The 9,741-nt window shown below is 55.8% G+C and overlaps 1 protein-coding gene across 1 annotated transcript; it reads right to left on the bottom strand.

Moving 5' to 3' along the window:
• Positions 1–788: 788 nt before the first annotated feature.
• Positions 789–9,224, bottom strand: CATSPER1 (cation channel sperm associated 1; the record flags this gene model as incomplete). The annotated part of the gene is made up of 12 exons (XM_082629321.1): positions 789–815; positions 971–1,085; positions 3,145–3,220; positions 4,628–4,688; positions 4,826–4,898; positions 5,052–5,115; positions 5,280–5,423; positions 5,570–5,661; positions 5,905–6,061; positions 6,228–6,341; positions 7,287–7,499; positions 8,411–9,224. 12 exons carry the CDS (start codon positions 9,222–9,224, stop codon positions 789–791), a joined length of 1,950 nt encoding a protein of 649 aa, XP_082485447.1.
• Positions 9,225–9,741: the final 517 nt, after the last annotated feature.

Raw genomic sequence — 9,741 nt, 5'->3', positions numbered from 1 at the left:
CAGCTTGACGCAGTGCCCAGTGCCCCGCCGCCATCTTGGGCATCCTGCCCAGGCTCAGGCTGAAAGCAGGGGAACTCATCCCTTGCTTGCCTCTAAAAGAGGCTTGCCCACTCCACACACACCCCGCCCCCCACCCCGAGGCCACAAGGACTTGAGCAGCCTCCACCCTCCCCTCACTGAGGCTCTTTAGCCTGACCCCAGGCAGGGCAGGTTATGGCGGTGACCTCTGCCTTCTGAGCTTAGGCTGTCCCCATCGAGTTGGCACCCTTATGCTGGATGCTGACAGTGCCGGTAGGCCTGGGCTCTGAGACCTCGTTTCTGGAGCATCCTGGTCCCTCAGGCCCTGACAGCCATGGGCTGTCCCAGCCTGTTCTTTTTCTCCTGTCTCCTGGGCCAGACGAGCCTCCCTCCCCAAAGCAGGGTGACCGCTCCCTCTCCCTCCAGCACTGAGCCTGGCCCACTTTCCACGTCACCCCACTGGCTGCTGTTAAGGCCCTGCCAGGCCAGGATGCCAGGCCCCAGTGGGGCAGGGAGGGATCCAAGGACAGAGCCTTTCATCTGAAACCCTCACACACACACGCTCGAGAATGCACATGCGTGCAGGCCCACAGGTTCCCTTGTGGCTTGGCCCAGCCAGTGAGGACACGGAGCCACCTGGGGTTTTAAAACGCTTTTGGGGCCCAGCCCTGCAGGCCCAGTGATCTTTCCAGCAGAGATGGGGACTTGGCCCGACCCGGGGGAGAGCCTGCCAGAGGCTGAAGTCTGGACTCGGGCTGCCACTCTGGGGATCACTTCCTGAAGTCCTCTTCTCCAGCCTGCGGGGTCGGGTGGGAGGTGATGGCACCGGCCCTCTGCCTCCTGGAGGCCCACACCACTGTTACTCGGGCGGCTTCCAGGCAAAGCCCCCGAGGCCCGGCCTTCCAGTGCCCTCCCCCTCCATCTGGCTCCTCCCAGGTCCTGCCTGGTTCACCTCAAACACGGTGTCCACAATCTCATCGAGGACAGCTGCCTGGGAGCGGAATTTCTGCTGGTAATGCTCCACCCCGGACACCAGCTGCAGGAAGTGGAACAGGAGCTCCCGCTGCCTGAGGGCAGGGTTGGGGGGGAGGCAAGGCTGGGCCATCTCAGCCCCCAGAGCCCCCTTCTCCCCCCACTCACAGCACCCCATGCCTCCATGTCCAGCCACGGGCGCCACTTCTCTGTGGGTGGCTCTCCATGGTATATTTCCTTTTCCACATATCCGCGCCCCTGCTGCCACCAGCTGCCAGTACCACAGAGGGTTCTGACGATTAAACTGTTTACCTCCAAACCGCCCATGCCTCCAGGCGTCCAAGCTACCCCACGCTGGTTCCTGCACCCACTCAACCACCTACCCGCATACCCACCCTTCTATCTAGCCATTCCTCACCCTGTGGGGCCGCCCCGCCCTTTCCCTCACTCACCTATCCCTCCATTCACCTGCCCTTCCCCGGCCCCGCCCCCCACCCCTTCACAGTCAGCCTCCCACCTAAACCCCCAGCCCCACCCACTACCCATTCATTAACTCCTTCACTGCCAGCCTGTCTTATCAATCCAGCCATCATATAACCCTGAAATCAATGAACACTGCACAGTGCTCTGAGAACATAGAAACGAATAAGAAACAGCCCCTGCCCTTAAGAAGCTCAGTCTGTGGCAGAGCCAGGAAAGCAAACCAAGGGTGTTTACACTTGTGATAAGTATAAACAGAGGGCACTGAGGGGCCCAGAGGAGGAAAACCTCACCCAAGTACTGGGGATCAGGAAAGGCTTCTGGAGGAAGCATCACTGAGCTGAGCTTGAAAGACACTTGAGGGTTTGCTGAGCTCAGACCGGGTTTCTGGTGCGCCAAGGTCTGTGAGCAGCAGGGAGTGTACTGGGGGCCGGGGTGGGCCTCAGGACGGATGAATTCAAGGTGAAGACATCCAGGGGAGGTCAAAGCAGGGTGCCCAGACCTTAAGCTAAGGGAGACAGGAGGCCTTGTAGGGCTGTAAACTCGGGGAAGGCAGGGAAAGCCAAAACTACTTTTAACAAAGATCAGTCTCTAAATCATTAAAAAGAAGAAGAAGGAAGAAAAAAAAGAAACAAACAAACAAAACAACAAAAACAAAGACCACTCTCAGTGGAGGAGGAGGTGGGCCAGTGGAGAAGAGTTTAGAGGCCGAGAAACCCCCAGGGAAAGCACCACAGAGGAGCCCGGGCCAAGGTACCAGGATCTGGAACGTGGAGGGCAGCCGGGAGATGAAACGAGAAGAACTGGATCTCAGCTTTTCCAGCTCTTGATCACCTGAGCCTGGTGTTGGCAGCCAGAGAACATTCCAGGCAGAGAGAACAGTGTGGGCAAAGGCCTGAAGGTGGAGAAGTATGTGCTGTGCTGTACGTAAAGCCAGGGTGTGCTGGAGGTGTGGGGCGGGGCCATGATCACGGAGGGCTTGGCGCTCAGCTCTGTCGGTGGCCAAGAAGAGCCTGGAAGGTGCCAGCAGTCAGGCTGGTTCTCTGGGGAGCCAGGCCTGAGAGTCAGGGCGCAGGAGTCTGTGCCAAGGACCCCTGGCCATGAGCACAGCCACGAGTCCCCAGCTGTCTTGGCCCAGCCGGCCACTCGCGTTGACATCTGCCTCCCAGGCCTTTACCAAGCTGTTTCCCGACCCACCCTCCTCATCCCTGAGGCCAGCTGGAGTCCACCCAACCTACGTGGCCCCACCAAGGTCTTTAGAGGGGGGGCCCTCACGGGCAGGTGCTAGTCTGTGTCCTCTTTGGGTCTCTGGAGTCCTCGCAGAACCTGGCCCAGAGCAAGGATCAGGGATGCTTCCGGAGCAAAAAGATGAGCAGAGTCCCTGCTCCTGCAGCCTCTGTCTGCTGCCCCTGCCCCGGGCCCTCGGCCTCCGAGGGGCTCTCGTGGCCCTTCAGGTGCTGCTGGTGGGATTCTCTTGGTGGTACCAGGTGACTCTGAGTGAGCAGAAGCCACTCAAGGCCTCCACATCCCACCCACAGGCTCTACATAAGCCTTAGGGCTCTACTGCTCTTCCAGAGAGGCAGGCAATACCCCTTTCCCACGGCGGCCCACCGCTCTGGCCCCCGGACCTCTCCCCTTAGACCTGAGCCCTCCCCTCCCTTTGCATCTCCTTACTTCTCAGTCATGCCTCCAAATTTTTTCTCAATGAATTGCTTCTGTATAGTGTGTCCACTTATCACCTCTTTAGGCTCTGGATGTAGGGAAAGAAGGGGGAAGTCAAGACGCTGCCTGGATTGAGAGAAGGGGGAGGAGATAGTCAAACAGGAGCTAAAGGGGGTTTTGTCCAGGATGACCTCAAAGAGATTGTTGCTCCGGGCATGGAGTGTGTTGTGTTTGCTTGTTTGCCCATCCAGCATGCGCTCCCTCTTCTTCTGGTAAAAGTCTCCCAATTTTCCTGGGGAACCACTCCCACCCCTTTCTGTGCGTGTTGCCTAGCTGGGGTTGACCCCACTCCCCAGCTCTAAGGACGTGTGACTCAAGCCTGGCCAAGCAGAAGAGCCTATCCTTTCAGCTATAGCGATTGGTTCAGAAATAGGCAGGTGAGCAACCTGAGCCAAGGAGATTCATTTCTGGGACATTGTTCGAACCGTTGGGAGAAGAGGACCCCTGCTGGGAGAGCTTGGGATACTTAAACTGTGAGGATTTGGGACTAGAGTTGCAGGTGGTCACTTTCCCACCACAAAGGAAGAGCACCCTAAGCACAAAACCACACAGAGAGCCACAGAGCAGAGAACTGGAAGGAGACCAAACCTCAACCACCATTGGGTCCTGGATCCAGCCATTCCTGAAAGCCCATGCACTCTCAAGTTGCTAATAATTTAAGACAGTTAATTTTTCTTTTTGCATAAGCTTTTCTGCACTGAGTGTGCATGATGGAGAGGGCAGGTGGGGGTCCAGGTGACCCCTGAGGGCCCTTAGTCCTCTGGTGTTGATGATCCTAAGAGTGGGATTCTGGAGCTCAGATTCTAAAGTTCTGAAGGTCTTTAAGCAGGAGGCAAAGCAATTGGCTCAAAATCTATTTACCCAGAAAGTCAGGTGTGTAAAGATGAACATGTACAGAAAACTTCATTTTTATAGACTCTCAATTTTTATAGACACTTTGAGTGACTCTGGACAAGTGGGTATAACACCTTGACAAAAGCCTCAAAGACAGTTGAAGCCACCTCATATAAGACCAACTGCTATAAACTTTGTAAGTTATTGACAGAAACGAACGTTTGGTGAATCATAATTTGGCTAATTAGTTGTTTTGCAAATGGGTCTTTCAAGAATTGACTATCAGTTTAATTGGTTGTTGGCGGTTAGTCGTGGAGCTTTTTGGACCAAAGTTCTAAGCTCTGAAAGTTCCCCTGAGTGTCAGGTTCTAAGACTCTAAAGCTGGGCGTCAGGAATTCCCTGGCAGTCGGTCCAGTGGTTAGGACTTGGCGCTTTCACTGCCGGGGCCTAAGTTTGACCCCTGGTTGCGGAACTAAGATCTCTCTAGCCTCGCAGCATGGCCAAAAATAAATAAATAAATAGGTAGATAGATAAATAAATAAATAAATAAAGCTGAGCCTGGAGCTCTGCGCCTGCCCGGGAAGAAGCGGGCTGCTGGTACCTGCTTCGATGAACTCTGTCAGTGAGTCATCCAGTAGCTTCTCATGGATCTGGGAGGCCTTCTGCGAAGAAGAGGCCTCAGTTCCGCCAGAGTCCCATGTCTGCCCGTCCCTGGAGCACCTTCCTTCCTTCCCTCCAGCTTCTGTGTCCCCCTCCCCGTGTCTTCCTGATTCGTCCCCCTGCCCCACTCCCTCACTACCTCCTGCTTCACTTTCTCCAGGCCTCTGAGCAGGGCCATCTGGAAGTTATCCACCAGGACGGCAATCACCAGGCTGGAGTGGGAGACAGGAGGAGGCTGGAGGGGAGGCCCTGAACCCTCCTCTGGGTTCATCGTGGCAGAACCATGGTGAGAGGGGAGGGGAGGGGATGCCCCGGGGTTAGGCTGCGGGAAGGGAAGCCGGGGAGCACAGGCGTGGCGGCCTCACTTGAGGAAGATGAAGCATTGAATGATGATATATATCATGAGAATGGGGATGATGTACCAGGCGCCTGGGAGAGAGGGGGTCGTTTGAGCCGTGAGTTCCTTGCCGGTCCTCACCACACCCCTGCCAGCAAGCCTCAGAAGCCCCACTTTGCAGATGGGATAACTGAGCCCTCAGGGTCTGCCCACTCAGCCAGCCCCTGCCCTCTACCCAGCCTGAGGCCTGCCCTACCCTGGGCTCGGCTGTCCAGGTAGATGAGGGACCAGTCGTCCAGGGTGAGCAAGGTGAAGAGGGTGAATATGGTGGTGAAGATGTTCTGGAAGCGCTTGGGGTCAGAGTAGCGGAACAGTGCCCGGAGCACCACAGAGAATAGGACTGGCTGTTGAGGACCAAACCAGGCTCACAGGGTCCTCTCTCCCCTTCTTCCTCTCTCCCCGCCACCCCCAGTTCCTGGTCCCCCACCAAACTCCGTCCATCGCAGCACCACACTCTCCCACCCCAGCCCCCGTGGCACAGGATACAGAGACAGGTGAACATGAGGATGAGGATGGCGGTGATGGACGGCAAGGACTGGGCCAGGGTCCCAGTCACTTCCTGGAGGCTGGTCAGGAAGCTGTGGGCAGAGGTTGAGACAGAGGCTGAGTCAGTGGGGTGGGGATCTGTGTCTAGCAGCCGGAAGTGATTACAGATTTCAGGCTGCTGATTACAGGGGTGGGAGGTCCCTGATTTGCTAGTGACTTGGGGCGGGGGCTGTCCCAGACCCTCTCTGGAAAATAAAGAGATTGATCCTAGTGGATGGCAGGAAGAGCAGGCTGGAGTCTGCAGCCTCCTTGTGGGCAGCTGTGGGTCCGCTGACCTGAGCCTCCGCAGGACCCGGAAAACTCGCAAGGCTCGCAGGCTCTTGAAGACCTTGAAGATGCGGAAGATGCTTTGGTTGTAGACCACGCGCATGGAGGAAGAGTTGACCTGCATGAGCATGAAGTCCAGCACAGCCATGACCATGATGAAGAAATCTACAGAAATAGGGGCACCTGGGTGTAATGGGCTCCTGCCCAGGCTCACAGACCTCCCAGGGCCAACACCCCCTGCTCCTGTCACCCCTGCGCAGTTCAGGAGCTCCCACTACACACACACACACACACACATACACACACACACACACGCCCCATCCCTACCCACCCAGGTTGTTCCAGGGGTCCAAAAAATACTTGAGGCCCAGAGCAATGATTTTGAGCACAGCTTCCACCACGTAGGTGCAGAGGAAGATGGAGTCCAAGGCCATGAAGTACCACTCTGTGGGGGACACGGGGGAGGGGGGGTCTCACTCAGGGGTCTCCCCAGCAACCCAGCCCCTCCTTCCTCCTCTCCATTGGAACCTCACACTCAGCCATTTAGGGAGAACCTGACTCTGCCCAATGGCTGTGTGTCTTAACTGCTCTGTGACTCACTCTTCTTGCCTGTAAAATGGTGATAATAACAGTCTGCCTGATAGAATTTTCACAAGCATTAAATTCTTTTCATGGGCTTCCCTGGTGGTGCAGTGGTTGAGAGTCCGCCTGCCGATGCAGGGGTCACAGGTTCGTGCCCCGGTCCAGGAAGATCCCACATGCCGCGGAGCGGCTGGGCCCGTGAGCCATGGCCACTGAGCCTGCGCATCCGGAGCCTGTGCTCCGCAACGGGAGAGGCCACAACAGTGAGAGGCCCGCGTACCACACACACACACAAAAAATGCTTTTCACATAGTAAAGGGTTTAGAATGGAGCCTGAAACAGCTTGCAAGAAACATCACTCTTCTTCTTCTCTCCTTAGTTTATGGGCCCTGTGGAAGGTCCTTACCTTCACTCTGCTCCCCAGGGTTTTAGGGACCATCCTCCCAGGTTTCCCACCCTCATCCCTCCAGGGCCTCCTGCTTGCACAGTCTCCGGGCCCTTCCAGCCGACCTGGGTTCTCGGCCTCCTTCCCGCAAAGCAGCATACTTAGAGCTGATGCGCCACCTGGTGGCTATAGTCCAAAACAGCAAACCTCAAATTTATTGGGCTTTTCTGTCTGTGGCGGGTTGGTTGACTTCAGCAAAACTCTCTGAGCCTCACTCTACTGCTGGGCAATGCCGCTTACTTCCCAGGGTGAGGATCAAATGGGATAAGCGATATAAGTCACCCGGCACTTGATCCGGCCCACGGGAGGCTTGGGACAACATCAGTGGCCTTCTCCATGTGAACAGGGCTCCCTGGCTCTTACCACCCCGGACCTCGACTTCAGCGAAGGTCTGGGCCACGAGCATGATGGTGTTGAGGCAGACGATGAAGACGACAAAGGCTTCAAAGGCCAGGGAGTCAGTCAGTTTCCTGAGCATTCTCGAAAGGCCCCAAATGAGGTGGCTTAGTTTTTCCCACAACAAATAGAAGAGGTCCGCAGTGTGCCGCTTCTTGTGGGTTTGTGGGGCTCGGCCAGCTGTAAAAGGGCCAGAAAGCCAAACCCATGGGGGAAGGGGCCACGGGGATCCGGCCTCCCTCCCAGACCTGCCTGCCATGAGCTCACTCAGGTGCCTCCATGCTGGTCCTGCTCTGGTATAGGAGCCACAGGCGTGACCCCTTCCCCGACAGATGCCAGCTTGCTTGGGATTTGAGGTCTGCTTGAGCTCACGCTCCTACACCTCCATGCTTTTCTTTAAGTCACATGGCAACTTACACACGGAAGACCCCATCCTCCTCGCCATCCCATTCTCTTGGTAAACTCTCCCTCTCCCTCCAAGATTCTGCTGAAACATCTCCCCCTGTTGGCTGCCTTTTCTGCCCACAAACAATTAGACGCTCATCCCTCACTGCTTGTTTGTGAGGCTGATGCCGTGTTTACGGAACTACCAGGGGCCAAGTTTGGGGGATCATATGTTAACAGCCCAAGTCCCTCCCTGCCCTCTAACCAGGCCCTCATTCAGGCACTGGTTCCAGCCTCTGGCCTCAAGAAGTTCACAGTTCAGTGGGGGAAACACGGACAAACAGAATCCACAGTGGTAAACGTTCTGATACGGATGATAGACCCCTCTCACTGGGTAGTCTGGGATTGGTTGTATAAGTGATCACCCACAGCTTTCATACTAGAGAAGAGGAAATGTTCGAGAAGTGAACATGCGAATGAATAAAGCAGTGACTGCATGAACCAGCAACCGACAGTCTGGAGAAGTGCCTAATTCCAGGAATAAAAGCTTGGATGATGAACAGTCAGGCGAGCGAATAGACAATGGAATACACCTGCAGGTGAGAGCAGGCCTCGTGATCTGCAGAAGGACGTGCATGGCCTGACTCAGGTCTGGAATCTGAGCCAGGCAGCTGGAGTTGGGGGGTGTGGGGCAAGCCAAGACTCACTTTTGCGCTTCTGAATCTGCTCGTCTTCTTCGGGCCAGCTTTCCGAGGTTGTAGAGGAGGAGCCCTGAGGATGGACTTTGCTGGAGGTCTGGGCAGGGTGTGAGTGCACTGTGTTCAGGGAACGAGCCAGGCTAAAGGCCGAGCTCTGTCTGTCTGGCTTGCTAGGTTGGGGGGCTACTTGATAAGAATAGGCAGAGCTGAGGAAGGGTGAGGCCACGCTGTGGGACGTGTATGGGCCAGAGAAGAGTAGCGAGCTACCATGATGGTACTCCCCATAGCGGTGCTCTTGGTGGAGGTAATCACGAGGATGTGCACCGTGCTGGTGCTCTCTGTGCTGGGGCTCCTCACGGTGGCCGTGGAGGTGCTCGTCTTGGTGGTAGGACTCTCTATGTTGGTTGAGGCCCCCATGGTGGTAGGGCTCCCTGTGTTGGTGGGGCCTCCCATGATGTCTCCTGCTACCGTGGTGGTACTCATCATCAAAGTGGTCCTCACCATAGGAATGGTAGGAGATGAAAGTGCCACGGGAAGTATCCGGGAAGAGGCATGAGGAGTGGTGGGCCTCACCATGGTCGGGGGAGCGGTGGGAATGGCGGGAGAAGGCATTGTCATGGAAGTCTTGAGATCCACCACGATGAGGGGATATGCCATGATGGTGGGACTCACCATGGGGACGGGACACCCTTTGGTGATGGCGGTGGACTCCACCATGGCCTGGCCTGTGGTGTGTGGTTGGTGAGCTGGGGTGAGAGAACACATCCAAGTCATCAGTGTCTGCCTCACTTTGAGCCTTTTCAGCCATCGAGGGTTGATCCATGACTATGCTGTGAACCCTGGAATGAGGAAAGCTCAAGATGTGGGCCTAAGAGCCCTTCCTGGATTGCCTTTCTCACCTAAGCCGTGGCACTGGGGCTTCTAGGAAAGCCAGACTTCTCATGGAATTCTCCCCTCTATGATGTCACAAACAGGCCCCTTAGCAGGCCTGATTCCAAAATGCCTCCTCCTGGGCTACAGTCCAGAATCAAGGATTAGTGTGTCTAACTTCCTCAATGTAAAAGGACGAAACTGAGGTCAAGAAAGGGGAAGGGACTGGCCCAAGGTGACCCAGCATGTCAATGGGAAAGCTGAACAGAGAATTCCGGGGTGACACCATAGGCCCCAGCAGTTGCTTTAGCAACTTTAGCTCTGTTACTGGAAAAAACTTTAAGAAGCCAAATGGTCCAGTCTCCAGTTGTACCTAGATACCAACTGGCTCTAAGGTTCAAACTGCCCAACTCCACTGTAAGTAGGTGTGTGACCTTGACCTAGCTGCTCAATCTTCCTATGCCTCAGTT

Source organism: Mesoplodon mirus (assembly GCF_964341445.2).
Source record: "Mesoplodon mirus genome assembly, chromosome: 7".
Lineage (NCBI taxonomy): Eukaryota > Metazoa > Chordata > Mammalia > Artiodactyla > Ziphiidae > Mesoplodon > Mesoplodon mirus.
The sequence above is the reverse complement of the archived record's forward strand: the minus strand, read 5'-3'. Positions and strand labels throughout refer to the sequence as shown.